Raw genomic sequence first — 18223 nt, forward strand, 5'->3', positions numbered from 1 at the left:
AGCTAAGAGGGGGGACCCAGAGAGGATCTGCCCCCACCTGACTCTAGATTCCCCAGACTCACCATCCCTGATAGGCCGAACCAGCTCCCCGCTTTCTTGGGCTCAGTTTCCTGGGGGACTTTGGAAGTCTGGATCAGGCCTTAGCCCCCTCCCCTGCCCTCCCCTCCCCTCGTCCTGGCCTTGGTCTCATCTAGCCCTGTCCGCTCCGCCCCGCTACGCCTGAGTCTTGGGGGGAGCCTTGGCACGTTCCCTTCCCAAGGGGTTCACTGGGGGGAGCCCTCCAGGGCTCACCTGCCCCCTTGACCTTGGGCCGCCCACGTCCAGCCTCCCCCCGGCCCCGCTGTTCCCCCTCCCCCCACACCTCGCCCCGCGGGTTCGGCCCCACCCCTGCCATGAGTCTGCGGCGCCCCCTGTTGGTTCGCGTGCGCTCTGCGGTTGCCCCTTTCCGCGGGCCCGCCCAGCTGGCGTCGTTGTCATGGAGAGGGACACGCAGGCGACGCCACTGCGGACACGCCAGGCTGGTGGACGCGGAATAGAGACCCCTGAATTGGTCACCGCCTGCAGAATCGCCGCTCGTCCTGCTTCCTCGCCCCCGTGAGGGTCCCAGCGTCTCTGCGGACGGCACCAACATGTCCAGTGAGCCCAGCGCGCAGGGAGTCTCACCGAGGGCCCAGCGGCCGGGGACCCAAAAATCGTCTGGCACAGTGGCCAAGAAGGGGGATCGCGCGGCCAAGGAGAAGCCAGCGATTGTGCTGCCGCCGGTGGGCGAGGAGGAGCCCAAAAACCCTGGTACGCTGGCGGCGGGGTTGGGGGATCAGGACTCGAGGCCTCGAGGCTCTGTGTGCTGCCACCAGCCTCTTGTGGCCGGGGTTAGCCAGGCTGGATGGTGCGCTGTTGTGCCAGGCACTGAACTGGAGGTGCAGAAAGATGCTCTGGTGGGCGAGACAGACGAGCCAGGAAATAATAATAGAATTTCAGGTGCAAAAAAGTGCTGTATGGAAAGAGCTCCACCTGCTGAAGTTCAGTGTGTGAATGTAGCTAGCTCCTGGCACATGGTAAGTGTTAAAAGTGGTAACCATCATTAGGTGTGTGGCCTTGGGCACGTTTCTTCTCTGTAGTATGGAAGTGCCCTGCCTATTGAGGTGAGGAACAATGGGGCTGATGGCAAAGTGGTGTTTTGTAGATTGCAAATTCATTTGTTCATTCAACAAGCATGGAGGCAGAGAGGTGGGGTATGAGATATTTCAGCAGTCCAGGTGAAGGACAGTGGTAGCTGGAATAGGGTATGCGGGAGAGTGGGGGCAGATGTAGGAAGGTTTATAGATGTAGAGGAAATCCCATCTGGTAGCTTCTGTGTCTCCAGAAACTATGAGACCAGGTCATTGGTGAGCCTGGGGAAGGAATGTGGGAGTGGAGGAGAGTGGGAGCCAGCCCCAAGTGCTGCACTTTCCTCCGGGTCGCAGACATAGAACATTTCCAATGTCACACTAAGTTCTTTTGGGCAGCTCTGTTCTAGAGCAGCAGTTCTCAAGGTACTGTAGGTGGACCAGCAGCTTGGTCAACATCCGTGAGACTGTTAGAAATGCAAAGTAATGGACTCCACCCAGCCTATGGGATCAGGATCTCTGCAGATGGGGCCCAAGAAACTGTTTTAACAGGCTCTCCTGGTGATTCTTAGAGTTTGAGAATCCCTGTTGTAGAGAAAGGTGGAGTGAGTGAAGCAAGGAAGGGTTGAGGGCTCTCCCAGCAGAGGGAACACCAGGAAAGCAGGTGGTGTGCAGGAGTCAGCTGGACAAAGGGTACCTGTACCTCCTCTCACCTGCCTTGTCGATCAGCCAATGTTTCTTGTGTGTTTTTGTCCCCCCATGGCTGGGTACATGAGGAACATTTATGTGCCTTACCCCTGTTCTGCAGGAACCCCAAACCTTTTTGCATCCTGCACTTGCTGAGCACATGTCCTCCTAGTCCCTCCACACCCTCAGGCAGGCTCCTGCTGTTAGCTGCAGTTCTCTCTGGGCACAATCCCTGCAGCAGCTGCCTGCATCGGGGGTCTTGCTGCTGTGGGGGCTCCAGGCCGCTGGGCACTTGGAAGAGTAGGCTGGCACCAAGCCAGCCCTCTGCCTCCAGGTTCTCCCATTCGCCAGGGGCACCCTTCCCATCTTCAGAAACCACTTCTTCCTGGATGCCCAGGGAGGAGCAGGAAAAAGCAGGGTCTCTGGGGACTCAACACCTCAGGTTTGAGTAGTGGGATGCGGTGGTGGGCATCTGTCTGAACTCATACAGTGCTTGAATGAGTTGATATTTCTAAAGAATTTGAACAGTGCCGGACAGGAGTAAATGCTGTATAAATGTTTGCTAAATAAATAAAAGCCAGCTGCTCTGGACTTCAGGGTATGTGGACTGGGAGTGGGAGTGAAGGGGTGCTCCTGGGTGGTTCCTGGTTTTGCTCACATCAGGCCTGGGGCTTCTTTCTCCCTGTGACCCTGGGTAGCCCCAGCGAGGAAGGGACAAGGGAGAAGGCTGGGCTAGGGACACTCTGGGGAAGGCGGAGGCCCCTAGGGAGCGGAGAGCCCGTGGCAGTGCCTTGACCGGTTGGGCGGTGGAGGAGCCAGCCCGTGTCCACTCCCTGTAGTCCTTTCTCCCGGGACTTGATTTCCCAGTTTTCAGCGTGGGGTCTTTACAACGCATCTTACCTTTTAAAACGTCGGTGAGACGCTGCGCCTCCGAGCGGGGCCCGCCCACGCTGAGGCCGCGCCGGCGCCCCTGTCTCCCCCCCGCGCGCAGAGGAGTACCAGTGCACCGGGGTCCTGGAGACCGACTTCGCCGAGCTCTGCACCCGGTCGGGCTACACCGACTTCCCCAAAGTGGTCCCCCGGCCCCGCCCGCACCCGAGCTTCGTCCCTTCCTCCTCCATGTCGGAGAAGCCCACCCTAGGTGAGCGACCGTGGAGTCCCGGGGCGCCCCCCAGGGCCGCCTCGTCCAGCCCCAGCCTCCCCGTCGCGCGGAGGCCCGAACGGCCGGGGCGCAGGGCAGGGCGGGTGTAAGGGAGGGGTGGCTTCAGGGGGCGGGTGGGAAGGTAGGAGAGTCTCCTCTCTCCCCTCCAAACCCGGCAGACCCCGGCCTGGCTCCAGCAGCGGCGGCGGCCCGGCCAGCGTCTCCCACCCGTCGGAGCCCTGCGGCCCCGCTGCCCCCGTCGGCCGGCCCCGCCCTCCTCACCGTCTCCTTGCACCCCTGCCTGCTAGACGACCAGCGGCTGTCGGGTTCCTGCAGCCTCAACAGCCTGGAGAGCAAATACGTGTTCTTCCGGCCCACAATCCAGGTGGAGCTGGAGCTGGAAGACAAGTCGGCGGTGAAGGAAATCTACATCCGCGGTGGGTCCCCCGCCCCCGCCCCCTCCGCTCCCCCTCCCCCCCCCGCCCCCGCCCGCAGGCCTGGGGCACCGTCTTTCTCTCCTTTCCGTAGGCTGGAAGGTTGAGGAGAGGATCCTGGGCATCTTCTATAAATGTCTGCCCCCCCTTAGCCAGCTGCAGGCTATCAAGTGAGGGGCGATGGGGGGGGGCAATGTGGGAGAAAGAGCTGAAGGGGCAGGGAAGGTCCTGGGGTGGTGGAGAGGTGGGGGATGAGGTGGGGTGCGGCTGGGAGGAGGGTTTGGGGAAGGAGGGGGTGCTCCAGCTGTGTTCCTGTCCTTCCACCAACAGCTTGTGGAAAGTGGGGCTGACTGATAAGACCCTGGCCATTTTCATCGCCCTCCTACCTCTCTGCTCATCCACACTCAGGTCAGCAGAGGGCGACAGGCAAGTGGGGAGGCCCCCAGTGCCTGGTGGCCAGGCTGGGCTGGTGGTCAGAGGGAGCAGTTTGGGGAGGGGAGTGGCAAGTCCCAACTCCTGTGGGCCTGGGCTGGCTCCCAGTGGGAACGGTGTGCAGCTGGTATCTGTTGGGATTTGAAGCTCTCATCTGACAAGAAGCAGAGTCGCTTTTCCTGCCTGCACCAGGGCCTGAAGAGCCTGACCTGTGAGGCCTGGTCCCCTCTCCTCTCCATCAGTCCTACCACCACGCTCTCCCTGGAGGTTTTTCTCTTGTTCCTGGATGCCTGGGGCCTGACACTAAACTAGGGGCTGGCTCTTAGCCTCCAGGACCTGGCAGTCCAGCGAGTGAGGGAGGACTTGGGAACAGGTACTGCAGGGCAGTGTGGAGATCAGTGGTGGTTCATGGGGGGAGGGAGTGGGCGCAGAGAAGTAGTGCTACGTCATGGGCATGGGGCAGGGTGACATGGAAGGCTGCCCGGAGGAGGTGGTATGGAGCTGAACCTTAAAGGAAGAATAGGAGGGGGTCAGGCAGGGAATTGGGAAGGAGGGAGCAGGAGCAAGGTGTGACGCAGTGTAACTGCAGGTGTGGTTTGCTGAATAAAGGACAAAGCTGATTTGCTGCTCCTCCTTCTCCACGCTCCTGCAGCACCCCTTGCTTCACAGAATGCATGCTCAGTTCTACATGCTGACTTGCCCATCCTCCCATGGACAGGAGGGACTCTTCTTGTGGGCAGGGATTGTGCCTTCTTCAGCTGGAGGTCCTCAGCGCTCTTTGTATAGACTACCATGAATCACATTATTTTATTTACATGGGAATTAGACACAAGTTAGCCAGCAGAAAAGTAACTATAGAATTTATTTTAATATATGTAAAAATAAGTTAGATCAACATTATAAAAATAATTTTAAATGAATGTAATTGCCCTAGCCTGTTTGGCTCAGTGGTTAGAGCATTGGCCCGTGGACTGATGTGTCCCAGGTTTGATTCTGGCCAAGGGGACGTACCTCAGTTGTAGGCTCTATCCCCGGCCCCTGTTGGGGCACCAGTTGATGTGTCTTTCTCACATTGATGTTTCTCTATCCCTCTTTCTTTCTCCCCCCCTCCCCCCAAAGCAATGGAAAAAATATCCTCGGGTGAGAATTTAAAAAAAAATGTAATCAAGTTTAGATGAAAGATGAGCCAAGCTGAAAGGTTGAGCACTGATAATAAATCATGGGAGAAAAGTTTTAAATAGGAAATTTCTAGCCATTAGTTCAATTAAAAAAATTTTTTTGTGTGACTTGGAAAAAGTCCTCTGTTCTCTCAGCACTGTTGGAGAAGCCACTGCCTTGTGGATAGGTCATGTATTAGTTACTTATGCTGTGGAATAAATCACCTCTGAACATAGTGGCTTAAAACAACGAACATTATCTCACAGTTTCTGTGAAACAAATCTGGATGTAGGTTAGGGGGTGCTTCCAGTTCAGGGTGCTGGTGAGGTTGCAGTAAAGCTGTTGGCTGAGGTTGCAGTTATCTCAACTGGGTTTGGAGCATCTGCTTCCAAGCTCACTTACATGGCTGTTGATAGGTCGCAGTGAGTCCACAGGTGAGCCCCTCCATAGAGTCTGAGTGCTCTCACCACATGGCAGCTCACGGTGACCCAGAGAGTGCCAGAGAGCACCCAAGACCCAAGCCACAGTCTCTTTGTAAGCTGAACTTGGAAGTGACATCCCATCGCTTTTGCCATATTTTATTCATCAGGTGTGAGTCACTAGGTCCAGCCACACTCGAGGGGAGGGGATTACACAAGGGCATAGACACTAGGAAGCGGGGATCCTTTGGGTCATTCCAGTGGCCACCTTACCACAGGTTGCTAATTCTGGGGAGTGATCCCTTTACATGGCCACATTTCTGGACATTTAGTCTGGAGAACTAAATATTTAGTTCTCATATAATTAAAAATTCTCATAATTTCCTATATTGGGGTCCATCCTTTGACCCTGTTTTCAAGCAGCTCCTTAGAGCCCCACACCTCCTCTCTGTCCCCTTGCTTCATGTGGCCTCAGTAGTGCTCCCTGGTTCTCAGACCAACCCCACCCTCAGGAAGGTGTCTCTGGAGGGGAACCCACTGCCGGAGCAGTCATATCACAAGCTCATGTCACTGGACACGTGAGACTCCTTTCGGCTACGCAGTTTCTCTGGGCGTGCCCCCATTCCAAGTCATCCCTAGCCCCGCCCTTCCTTGCCCATCTAGCGCCGCCCCAGGCACCCTCAATTCCTGCCCCACCAACCTCAGCCCCCCCCCCCCCCCCATGGCCCTCCTCATTTCAAGCCCCCAAGTTCCTGAGGTGCCCGCCCGGACACAGTGTTTCCAGTGACCGTCCTTCCCCTTCCGCTGCCCAGGATCATGCACTTGTCTCTGCGGAACAACAACATCGATGACCACGGGGCACAGCTCCTGGGCCAGGCTCTGTCCACGCTGCACACCTGCAACCGGTCCCTGGTCTCGCTCAACCTGGGCTTCAACCACATCGGGGACGAGGGCGCGGGCTACATAGCCGACGTGCGTGCGCGGCGGGGGGCCCCTCGGAGCCTGGGCGCCCGGGTCCCGGGCTCACGCCCCCTCTCCGCCCCTCAGGGCCTCCGGCTGAACCGCTCCCTGCTCTGGCTGTCCCTGGCCCACAACCGCATCCAGGATAAGGGCGCCCTGAAGCTGGCCGAGGTGGGTGGGCCGACGGGGCGGGCTGGGTGAGTGGGCCAGGCCCCCGGCGTCCGACGGCTCCGTGCCGCCCGGCCCAGGTCCTGCGGCCCTTCGAGCTGACGCACACGGAGGTGGTGGAGCGCCGGCGCCTCCTGCTGGAGAAGGGGAGCCAGGAGCGCTCGCGGTCGGTGAGCAGCACCCCAGCCTCTTCCTAGGCCAGCTGTTTGTCAGCAAGCTATGTCCCAATCTGTCTTTTGTCCTGACTGTCCTGCTGTCCAACTGCACAGGCCTAGCAAACGTTTGGGCTCTCACTGCAGAACCCTTCCACGGGCAGTAGAATGTATTGGTTAAGAGAAAGAAGTAGATTTAGACTGCTGGGCCCTGAAATCCCTTGGGACAATAACAGCTTGTGATCTTGGCATGTCACGCACAGGATTGTTGAGGATGAAATGAGTTAATGCATGTAAAGCACTGGGAACAATATGAGAGTCTGAGCCCCTTCTCCCATCCACCCTCCCAGCTCATTCTCAGGTCCCTCTGCCATTTCTTCCCAGCAGCATTCCCCACCCCCACCCCCACCCCCCCAGAAGTCCCAGTCGGAATCCTTTAGCATTTAGGCAGGTAGATGGGGGCAGGGGTGTTGCCTGTCTGACAGCCCCCCAGGCACAAGGCGTCTCCTTACCCCTCACTGGGGAAGGCACACTGGCTTTTGCCTCCATTCCATCCCATTTGTGAGCACAGCCTTCCTCCTCTCGGCATGGGGACTCCAAAACAGAGCGCGAGAAGAATCAGCTGATAGGAGTGAGCAGTATTGCACTGGTGGACAAGGTGCAGCTGGTGAAGACCGCTAAGGGCCTGAGCAAGAAGAAGGAGAAGTCGGTGGTAGGTGTGCTTTGGGAGAGAGAGCCTTGGGAGCAGCCAGGAAATCTCTGTGGTGCACAGTGGGGGGGAGGGAAGAAAGCCTTTAAAGGCCCACTTCAGGCCCAGAGTCCCCTTTCCAACCTACTCCCCATCCCCCGGGGAGGTTGGACTTTAATTTGTCTTCTTAATCCCCCACAGGAAATTATGAAGAGAGAGGAGAAGTCGGGGTCTGGGCAGTCACCCACACAAGGAACCCCAAAGAAGGAAGATTCCACAAAGGCAGGCAAGGGGAGTAAGTGCTTGTACCCTCTGCGGTGCCTTCTTGGTTCGGAGGAAGGAGCACAGGGCAGGATGCAGGAGGGGTGAGCTAGTCTTCTGGGCATGTCCCTTTCTGAGTCTGTTTTCTTTCTGGAGATGATATGGAAAGCCCTACCTGGCCCCATATCCTCACCACTGCACTCCACACGTGTTTCCCTGGGCCAGACCCCGCAGCCCTGCCTTCAGAAGAGCCACCCCCCTCCAGCTGGGGTTCCCTCCAGCTCTGTTTCTGTTGCACCCAAACCTAGTTTGAGGAGTAGCCTTCTTTGCCCAGCCCTTCTCTCTGGGGAACCTGGATGGTATCAGAGGTCTGTGCATTCTGACTCCTCTTCCTGCTCCAGAGGTAACCATCCCTGAGCAGAAACCAACCAAGGGAAAAGGGCTCAAGGTTGGGAGCAAAGAGAAGCGCAGCATCCTCCTGGAGTCAGAGGTAGGCTGCAGGGGAGGGAGTGTGGGAAGCATGTTCCTGGGATAGCCCCTCTTGGAATGTCATTTCCGGACCTGTACTGTGGCAGCAGCCACTTCAGTTCATGTTTTGCCCTCCACTCCTGCTCCAGCCACATCTGATGCCCCCCCATCCCAGCCTGGGCTTGCCAGGAGATAACAGCACGCCACTCTCCCCCTCGGGCTTGCGGAGGCCCCTTTTTCCTTGCTTAGTCATACTTTTAAAAAAAAATATATATATATATATATATATTGATTTCAGAGAGAGGAAGGGAGAGGGAGAGAGAGTTGAAACATCAATGATGAGAGTCATTGATCAGCTGCCTCCTGCACGCTCCCTGCTGGGGATCGACCTGTAAACTCGGGCATGTGCCCTGACTGGGAATTGAACTTCAATCCCCTGGGTCGATGCTCAACCACTGAGCCATGCCCGCTGGACAGGAGCTCACACTTTTGATCTTGTCTCAACTCAGCTTGCTTCCCCAAAGGCCTGTGACTTAGCATCACCACCTCCACCATTTGCTGATATAGCTGCCCTGGGAACAGTGCCGCTCAGCAGCTCCCAGGAAGGCAGGGAATTTCATAGTCATGATGCTTCCCCGCCCTGTGTGAGGCTCCTTCAGACCTTCTCTCCTTTGCCTCGGAGCCTCTCTTTCCCTTTCAACTTGGGCCGGTTTGTTCCTTGCTTCCTGGACTGCCAACCATAGCTCCCACCCCTGCCAGCTATTGCTCTCTCTGTCAATCAGGAGGCCTCCCTTGCTCCCTTTTTAGGAGTCCTCTCTGGCACCCACGACAAGATCTTACAAAAGAGGACAGCCAGCTAGAGAAAGCTACAGACATTGTCCTGTCTTGATCCAGGCTGCTTCTCACAACTGTGGCACTCCCTTCATCCATCCCTCCAATCATTGCCCTCGGTGCTCTAGCCCTAGGAAGCAGTAAAACATACTGTTTCAGGCCTTCCTTTGACCACCTGGTTTCTTTGCCTGGATCACCTTTCCTCTCATCTTTACCTGGTACCTACCACGTGCCATTTAAACTTCAGCTCACAGGCCACCTCCTCTGGGAGACTGGGCTAGGTGTCCCTCCTCTATGCTCCTATAGTACCCTAAGCCTACCTCTGACACTCATCACTCATACTGTATTACCAGTTCACTTTCTACCTTCCCCGCCCCCAGTTGCTTATTGAGGGTATAGGCCTATTTATTTTTGTATCCCTAGCACCTAGGACAAAGCCTGGACTATAGCCAGCCCTGAAAGCACTTATGTTGAATAAATGAATGTTTGAGCAGCCTGTTGACCAGCCTCTCCTCTGCTGCAATTAGTATTTTGCTTTGGCAGCTGGTTGCTGAAGCTACTGAGATGGTCAACCCTCTCTTGGAGCCTGTGGAACACCGAGGAGGGAAAGTGTTCATGCCTGGGAACAAGGTCCTATTGCACCTCAACCTTCTCCGTATGTGTGCCAACCACCCCTGCCCTCCTGCCACAAGGCTACTTGGGCCCCATACTGCCCCAACGGTGCCCCCACCCTGACTCCACAGAGCAGAACCTGGTTCTCCCATGATGTCAGAGGCCCTTTTGAGTGAGAGGAAGTCAGGTCCTGGGTGGGGCAATTCAAGAGTAATGAGGGGAGTGAGAGAGATAAATGGGGGGGAGGGGATAAAAAGGCGCAGGGAAGTCAGACAGAGGAGGAGTCAGAGAAGTGAAGGAGAGTTGGGGTGAAGGGCCAGGTCAAGTTAGTTTTGGGCTGGTGAGCTGGAAGCTGGTTGTGGAGAGGCCGTCGACGGTGTCCTGTGAGGATGGTCGTGTAAGAGGCACTTTGTCGGCTCTTCGCACCAGGAAACCGCATCACCGAGGTGGGGCTGGAGGGCTTCCTCACTGCTGTGCGGTACCAGGTACAGTTATCCAGGTCCAAGAGCGCGTCCAAGGGCCCTGTAGGGCTGCTGTGGCTGTCTCTGGCGGTGAGTCCCCCTTACTGTCCTGCGCAGCTTCTGTAGTTTCCCAACTTCTTTTTAATCACAACATACCCTCCATCTGTCTTAGTGCAAGATTAGCCGTCGTCACACTCACTCTGCCTTTTGTTCATGTTCCCCCGCCCCTAACCCAGCCCGTCCCAGGAAACTTTTTCTCCCAGAGAACTTATTTCCATCCCTTTGTCAGCTGCCAGCCTTCTTTTCCCTCCTTCAGAAAAACTGCTTCTCCCTGCAATGTCCTGTGTACATCATGATCCAGGAACTGATGCAGTCAAGGGACCCCATCAGTAAGACCAAGTCCAGAGAGGAGGAGGCCTCCTCCAACTAGCCCCTCCCACCTTCTCCCCCCAGACTCTGGGCCACAGAAGCACCTCCTGTCCATGTGTGGGCTGACCTCCCTGGGGGAGACCTCGGATCTTTAACAAAGTCCATTGCTGTACCTTTTTCTCCTTGAGATTGTCTGAAAAACTTTGCTCTGGAACTACTTGGAACATTTGGACTCAGTCTGTTCATGTAACATGGCCAGAAATGGCTGAATCACTGCACAGCTCTGCAGGGGCCCTTGCTCAGGCCAGAGTCACTGTCTCCTGTGTTTCCTAGAGGACATGTGCCTACAGATGTCCTCTAGCAATCTTAAACCAGGGACACCAGATGGTGTGGGGGCCAGAGGAGTCAGGAGCACCGGGGGCCCATCATTTGTGGCCTCCCCTGAGAGGGCCTACTAACAAGGCCCAGAGCACATAGGGCTGGAGCCAAGATCTACTTTACAGGGAGCTTCCAGAGAAGTATCCCTTCTTCATCTCTGGGCACATTTAACCTGGTCCATATCCCTTCATCCTGTTGCCTCGACAGAGACCTGGTCTCCCTGCCGAGAACTCTTGGTGAGGCTCGGTGGCCCTCCCAGGCTTCTCCCCACCTCTGACCACCTGCTCATCCTCTGGGGCCAGCCGGCTGAGCTTCTGGAGGAAAACTTGATCAGCTCTTTAGATTCCCAACACTGCGCCCAGGACAGGTGCTTGGTAAGGATTTCGCCTCCGCTTCTCCAGCTAGTCCTGCCCAAGTCCCTCTAAAGTAAAGCTTCTGTGAGCCTTTCTGCCTCCATTCTTCTCTCTACACTTTACCACCAATGACTTGAGTATTAATTCTCACACCCAGCTGGATCACAGCTCACAAGGTTGCATTGAGCATTATGCCAGGATTAGGAGGGAGAATGTGAAGGCAAGAGGATTTGTCTCTAAGTCCAACAGTGAAGGCAAAGAGATAGTGGAGATTTGGATAGTTACAGCCCTGAGGCGGTGGTTGGGTCTGTCGTTGCTAGTGTGGGGCTGCTGGAGCCTGCAGGAGGGTGTAGGCAGGATTAGACAACTGAAATGACCCTTCCCTGAATGGGGTATCGTGATTCAGGGTCTACTGCTCCTATGTATATACTTGTGTATGTGTGTGTGTTTTTAAGTGGTTTAAGCATCTTTTTGTGTTTTGGCCATGGGGCTATATTATTTAGTTTGCCCAAATGAAGTTCAGTGAGCACACATCTGGAGTTTTGGGAGGGACTATGGCAAGACCTGGGTCTGAGGAGTGGATGTCAGGGGTGGGGTGGGGGGCACCCTTCTGTCCCTCTATCCAATTGTAACCAGTCTCATGGGGAACGGCCACAGTATCTTTTATCACAGTAGTTCCAAGAATCACACACACACCACTACAGTTGAAGAATATTTAACTTTTCTTTAAAAAAAAAAATCTTAACCATGAAAGGAAGAAAATAAAAGAGTATACATTATTTTAACAGCAAAACAGTCATTTCCATATCTATATTTTATATATTATATATATATTTATATATATGTATATATACACCTAGCACAGTGTGTATATTCTATGAGTCAGTGGGGAGAGCAGTGGACATGGTAACAGGGGCCAATGTTGCAGTTGCTCCTGGAGTGGTCCTGGGTGAATTTAAGGACTCCAGCATTAAAACCCTACTCCTACCTCCTGGGCCCACCCAGTTTTTAGCTCCGTACCTGATACACTGGTTTTCTGTAGGGAAAGGGTGGGGGAGGGTGGGGAAGGGTGGACACTGGTGGGATAAGAAGTTCCCCTGAAGATGAGAAGTCTGGTGGGGAGGGAGTAGCTTGGCCCTGAGCCACAGAGAACGGCTCCTGCGCTAGTTGGGTTTATCCGGAACAGGGACACCCAGGGCTGGCTCAACCTTCAGGCCCTGTTCCTGGAGCTGGGTGACAATGAGGAGATGTAAGTGAACCCCCTCTTCCCTTGCCAGTGGCTTCCATAGCTGCCTCCAGCACTCCAGGGACAGGAACGAAAAAGGCCAAAGTTATTTACAACAGCAAAGATGCACATACAATACATACATATTTATAGGAAACCAAGGACAGAGGAGAGGTAGAGGCACCCCCCTTAGCCTTGGGGTCCTGTGGAGAAAGGGAGGGAAGAAGAAAGTGCATTTACACAGAAGCCTTCCCCTTCCGCTCACATATCTGAGGTACCCACGCGTACCAGTGGACCTGCGTACGTGGGACGGGGGGTCTTTCAGATGCAGTCGGCATGCATGGGAGACCCAGGGGACTTGAGGCCTTGGAGTGGTGGGCTGAAGGGAGGGGGAAAAGACACCAAAACTGGCCCTGGCCTGCATGGCTCAGTGGTTAGAGCACTGGCCCATGCACAGAAGGGTTGTGGGTTCCCAGTTAAGGGCATGTACCTGGGTCACAGGTTTGATTCCCCAGCCCCACGTCACTGTCTCTCTCTCTCCCTCTCCCCCTCTCCTCCCCTTTCACTCTCTAAAATCAATGGAAAAAAATATCCTTGGGTGAGGATTAACAAGAGACACTGAAACTGGACTCCCAAGCAACATGCGGGTCCCTCGGCAGATCCGTTTCCTAACTGCCTCTACCACGGGAGGAGGTCTGGGGTGCCCCACCGTGTGCCCTGCCTCAGGCCAGTCCCTAGCAAGGAGTGGGGATGCAGAGGATCCGGTGGTGTGGACAGTTACAGTCCTGGGAATGGGGATGTGGCTGCGTCTGCTGCCCTGTCTTCCAGGGGATTGCTGGCTCCTGTGGAAGATGCAGTGATGACTGAGGAACTGGCCTCTGAGATGACCCTCCCCCTTATGCTTTGCCTGGAAAGTCCTCGAGCTCATCAGAATTGGGGGAATTACCTGTACCCGGGGAAACGAGACCCCCCTCAGAACCCCCTTTCTCCTCATACTGCCTGCACGGAGGCTTTCTCCCCCGGGGCTGGTACAAAGAGAAAGTCAGCTTCACTCACTGTCCTCAGGGCAGGGCTCCAGTTCGTGGCTGTCCCTGGAGTCAGAGGATGAGGGCTCCTTCACTGGAGGTGACAGGGAGCTGTCTATCCATCTAGCCGCTTCTGTGTGGAAACTGCCCACAGGCGTGGTGCCACCAGAGGACTCTCCCCCGAGGGACCTGAGCAGCTCTCTGTAGGCCAGCTCCATGTCCTAGAAGAGTGCAGGGGAATGTCCCGCTCATAAGGTCCCTGGGGAAGGGGCTGTGCCCGAGGGTGGCTGGGTGGACTGAGGGGAGAGCCCTGGGCCAGGCCAGGATCTAGGGCTCCCAGGGATACACATTACTGGTCCATAACCCTTCAGGAACTTTGCTGCCAGGCTGCCCGCCCCCCCATGACTGAGCACAGGCTGCTTACCCACTGCCTTGAGAACCTGAGCCCCATTTCCCTCACCTTGAGTCTGTTGAGCTTGAGGGTGAGTTGCTCAATGGTTCGGAAGATTATGCCCATGTCCCTGAAAGCCAGGCTGGGGGGAGAGCAGCTGGGGCGCCTTTGGTCTCCACTGCCTCCCTGCAGCTGAGGCTGAGGCTCTGTCTGCCAGGCAGGGAGGCTGTCAGGCTGCGAGAGGTCTGTGGGTACCCCTGAGGAGTCGGTGCTTGAGTCCAGGGGTCCTGCTGGCATGCTCACATAAAAACAGTTCCCTGTCCCCGTGGCAAGAGAAGAAGATTAGGAGGCAAATGCAGAGGAAGTGTAAGCCATCTTCTGCTCCCCTGGTGTTCCCCGTGCTGGCCGATTGGGCAGAGGAAGCCATCCTGCAGATGAGCTCAGAGCATGCTGGCCTCATGCTGCCTACTGGGCTCCTAAAGCCCTCCCCCTCTCCTCCAGAGAGCCTTCCTGATGGCAGTTTTGCTTAGTGTGTCCCATACCAGGGGAAGATGCCCAGTGGTGGAAGCTAAGGGAGAAGTGTTACATTTGGGAAATGGGGGAGGGGCTCCCATTCCTTAAAGGAAGGGTACAGAGGTGGTGGCTGACTTTAGGAACTTTTGAAAGCCGTGGGCAGTAGCCTCCTTTACTCTGCCCCACCTCAAGCTCTGCTGAACTTCAGCACCGCCCTAGATGCCATATATTTCACAATCCTGGGGATACCTCAACTCATCATAGAGGGGTCAGGCTGCTGGAGGAAGGACGCAGAGGGTCCCTGACAGGGCAATAAGCATAGGTGAACACCGAGGAACTGTGGAGGGCACGTAAGCCTATTTCCATAGTGACACTGGAGGTGGCTGGTGAAGAGAAGAAGTGGCTCATGTATCAGGCTAAAGACACTGGGCCTGGGCGCTAGGCCAGGCTTCCCGCCCACATCCTGACTGAGCACAAGCTGCTTACCCTACTGCTCTGCAAGAGGCCTGGGAAGCTCTGGACAAGGGGATGGCACAAGGTCTGTCCCTGTCTTTGGCCCACAGGCAGGGCTCCAATGCCCAGGGCCTGGCTCTACCCTCTGGGCCCACACTCAGCCGTGGCCTGTCTCTGGCTCCCAGGAGGGGTTCATTACCCGTAGCCTTTGCTCCGCCTTCCACTTCAGGTGGCTCAGGCTCTGACTGGCCACTCTCTGGTAGTGCAGGGACAGCCTTACTGCCTGCCACCTCAGCTGCACCGACACCACCACCACCAGGGAGAGCAGAAACCAAGAGGGAAGGGAAGGGAAGGAGAGTAGGAAGGAGAGGAGTGGGGGTGGAGAAAAAGAAAAAGGGAAGAACACAGTGAACACAAGCTCACGTGACTGTACCCCAGGGAGCTGCAGAGAACTTTCCCACCAATTCACCAAAGGAGAGAGAAGGAAGGTCAGTTCCCAGAAACCCAGGAGAGAGGGCAGACCTTTAGCAGATGGAATAAAAAAATGCTCCTGGACAGGGAGACAAAGCTGCGCACTAGGGGAGGATCGGAAACCCCTGGCACTAACCTGAATCCCACCCTACCCCTCAGGCACCCTTTCCCGCTGCTCTCCTCAACAAGCCTTCCTTCTTCAGCGGACCCCTCCTGGCGCCGGGAGCCCCCTCCCCTGGGCTCACTGCTCTGGCCAGACAAACCTGTCCTGAGAGCTCATCCTGGCCAGTCTCGGATTTTCTTGTCTTAGAGCCATCTACCATGTCCACAGCTGGGATGCCCTCCCTTCCACCTCCTTCACTTGCCACACCCAACTCTCCAAGCATCTTCCCAGACTTGTCCTGAGAAGCATCTTCCCAGACTTGTCTGAGGCTCTGAGAAGAGGACTGGCAGACCAGTGGGACATTAGTGGAGACTTTGACTGACGGCTGAGTAGTGCCAGGTAATAGGTAATACCCTCATATTCCAGAATGAAGTTCAAATGGTTGAGAGTTTGCTCTAAAGTCGTACAGCTATGAAGCTAGGAGATAGGGCTCTGACCCTTGGCTGCCCAACCCCAAAGCCTCTGCACGCCATCAACACGTCTCCTTCCCATGACACAGTGTGAGCCCCTGCACATGGGATTTCCAGGATAAGGCGGGGAAGGAAGTAGCCTTTGGAAGACTCGCCTCTACCCTAGCAAAACCGGGCATTTGTCTCCCCAGTAGGCCCCGATTTATTTTACCTTTTCTCACAACTTTGTAACTTCCTGCTGCCTCTGTGCTTGGAGCTTCTTCCTCTGGATTCCTATCCAGCTCAGGAGGTTCCCAGATCCCAGAATTTCTGGTCCTTGGGGGTAGGTGGTCCAGAGAGCAGAGAGCCATGTCCTCCTGCTCTGGCTGGCCCCCCTCTGGCCCTGGGAGCTGGGTGCTCTCCCCTTCACCCCCAGTGGGAGCTCGTCCAGGGGAGCCTGGGTCCCAGGGGTGAGAGGTGATGCTGACGACAGAAGGTGTAGGTGTCAGGTCGTCTTCAGGCTCCCCAGCAGCCTGTGGTTCCCTGGGGTGACCTGGCAGCCGGCCACAGAGGATCAGGTGCCGCAGGTTCTCCACTGAAGGGAAAGAGGGAGGTGGCTTCCCTAGTACAGGACCCAGCCAGTGGTAGGAAGAGGTGGCAGGAGGGTTGCTAACTCCCCTCGCAACCCCCAACTTGGTGAACCTGCCTCCGAAATCACAGGATGGAGCTGGCAAGCTAGCTAAGGCTGGGGCACGGGGGTGACAACTGTGTCTCTGCATCATCTCTCCTCCAGCACAACCAGGGAGAATCTTCAGGCATGTGGAGGGTGCAGACACCTGCCAGTTCATACTGGTCATGCTACTGGGGGACTGGGGCTGATGGCAGGGTCAACGAGGCACTCACCATCTTCTAGGGCTGCATCGGCAAGTCCTTCCATGAAGAGAGGGTCTGGGAGGGGCAGGACGATGGGGTCCCTTGTCCTGCCACCCCTGTTCTCTCCATTAAGGGATGTGGAAGAGTGAGGCAGGGCACTCAGTTCCTTTTCTTCTATGCTGCCCTCACGCTTGGGGCCCTCGAGCAGGACCGAGTGCTTCCCTGTGACACTCTGCTGGGGCTCAGTACCTGTTTTGGATGGAAGGACAGTGTAAGGCAGGGAAGGAGGGAGGGCATGTGGGGGTTGATCCCATGCCTAGCTTTGGATTTAAGGGGCTGGGAACATTGGCTGATTCATTCTACAATGTTTACTGAGCACCTACTATGGCCCAGTACTGTCCCAGGCTCTTGGCATACATCAGTAAATAAAGATATCTGGCCTATGGAGCTTCAATTCAGGTGCAGGGACACAGAGAAATAAAATAAGTAAATCACCTAAATAAATGAGGTGAGAAAAGCTATAGGAAAAAAGAAAAACAAGAGCAGGGTCTGGAGGATCAGGAGTGCTGGTTACAGTACTAAACGGAGGGGTCAAAGAAGGCCTACATTACAAGGTAAGACTTGAAGGAGGTGCGGAAGTTACGAAGAAAAGCATTCTAAGCACAAGAAACAGAAAGGGACACAGCCAGGTTGTTTACCCAGGGAGATCTCTCCCTAAACCCAAGACCCTAAGCAAGCTATTTCACATACAAACTATCAGTGAGAATTGGTTGGGGCCCTCTTGCCTCTGCCAGTTTCATTCCAGTAACTGTCGTGAGCCCTCTGAGCTCCCCCTCCCCAGCCCTGATGATTCCTGCACAATGTGCTCCCCAACACAGTTTCTGCCTGCGTCTCATCTCCACTAGTTACCTGCCTGGTGGAAGCAAATGTCCCAGGCTCCCAAATGTCCCTCTCTTCCTCCTGTCACCCAGTGAGCCAGGTTTGCAACCTCTGCTCAAGTGAGCTAGTCTACACTTGCTTAAGTCTGTTTTCCTTCCTGGCCCAGGTGCTTTCTTCCTCCATTTTTAATCTGTTCTTATCAAAACCTCACATTTCTGGCCCTGATGGATCCCTCCCATCACCCCCACCCCACCTCTGACCACCTTCCTACCTGTGCCTGCAAAAAATGGACTGGGGTTAAAAAAAAAAGAAAAAAAAAAAAGGACTGGGGTTGTCTCCCACAAAGACACTTACCTCCAGGGAGCTCCTCTGGTTCTGGTTCACTTTGAAATACTTCTGAGTCATCCAGTCCTACCCTGCAGGGAGAAAGAGCAGGCAGAGATCACCTGCTGGGAATGCTGGCTCTCTGCCAGCCAGAGGTCATGAAATTCCACACTGGCCTCCCGAATGGGAATGGGCAATGAAGGTGCAGGGTCCAGGAAGGTGCTCGGTTTCAGCACCTGCTGTCTGAATGGCAGCCTGGAGAGGAGGGTGGGTGCCGGCCAAGCCTCTCCTTGTCTCCGCTTTTACCCCCCCCCCCCCAACACACACTTTAGGTGTAGCCTCCACGAGAGCCATGTGGGGCTGTTGGGGACAGCAGACAGGGAGGGAAGGCAGAGGTGTGGGTATGTCTCTCTATATGCCAGCTAACACCTGTTTGCTG

General features: G+C 55.6%; 2 protein-coding genes across 12 annotated transcripts in view; one reads left to right on the plus strand and one right to left on the minus strand.

Annotated features, from left to right (window-relative positions):
* The first annotated feature begins 629 nt into the window (after window positions 1-629).
* Window positions 630-11461, plus strand: LRRC71 (leucine rich repeat containing 71). Its single transcript, XM_087827999.1, has 15 exons — window positions 630-789; window positions 2785-2934; window positions 3243-3371; window positions 3463-3538; window positions 3699-3776; window positions 5890-5955; window positions 6190-6349; window positions 6425-6508; window positions 6586-6675; window positions 7229-7369; window positions 7547-7640; window positions 8008-8096; window positions 9449-9560; window positions 9947-10068; window positions 10295-11461. The coding sequence occupies exons 1-15, from the start codon at window positions 630-632 to the stop codon at window positions 10406-10408; spliced, it is 1665 nt and encodes a 554-aa protein (XP_087684125.1). The 3' UTR covers window positions 10409-11461.
* ARHGEF11 (Rho guanine nucleotide exchange factor 11) overlaps window positions 7048-18223 on the minus strand; it is an 89358-nt gene continuing 78182 nt past the window's right edge. For 8 of the 11 annotated variants that reach the window (XM_016221416.2, XM_087827998.1, XM_016221424.2 and 5 more), the window contains 7 exons: window positions 17815-17876; window positions 16612-16830; window positions 15941-16303; window positions 14885-14980; window positions 13789-14036; window positions 13360-13549; window positions 11778-13145 (listed from right to left, as the gene is read on the minus strand). In XM_016221416.2, the coding sequence (XP_016076902.2) occupies window positions 13081-13145; window positions 13360-13549; window positions 13789-14036; window positions 14885-14980; window positions 15941-16303; window positions 16612-16830; window positions 17815-17876 (1243 nt within the window). In that variant the 3' untranslated portion in view covers window positions 11778-13080. The other 3 variants (XM_016221419.2, XM_087827996.1, XM_016221420.2) reach the window with 3 other exon arrangements.

The sequence above is a fragment of the Miniopterus natalensis genome, chromosome 19 (genome assembly GCF_054644295.1).
Source record: "Miniopterus natalensis isolate mMinNat1 chromosome 19, mMinNat1.hap1, whole genome shotgun sequence".
NCBI classification, from domain to species: domain Eukaryota; kingdom Metazoa; phylum Chordata; class Mammalia; order Chiroptera; family Miniopteridae; genus Miniopterus; species Miniopterus natalensis.

What these genes read in the sequence shown, in the direction of transcription:
- LRRC71 (XM_087827999.1), top strand. Translation starts at nt 630, where the DNA reads ATGTCCAGTGAGCCCAGCGCGCAGGGAGTCTCACCGAGGGCCCAGCGG. An exon ending in CACAAAGGCAGGCAAGGGGA is followed by an intron (nt 7,641 to 8,007) that starts GTAAGTGCTTGT and finishes TTCCTGCTCCAG; the next exon opens with AGGTAACCATCCCTGAGCAG. An exon ending in TGCTGTGGCTGTCTCTGGCG is followed by an intron (nt 10,069 to 10,294) that starts GTGAGTCCCCCT and finishes TCCCTCCTTCAG; the next exon opens with AAAAACTGCTTCTCCCTGCA.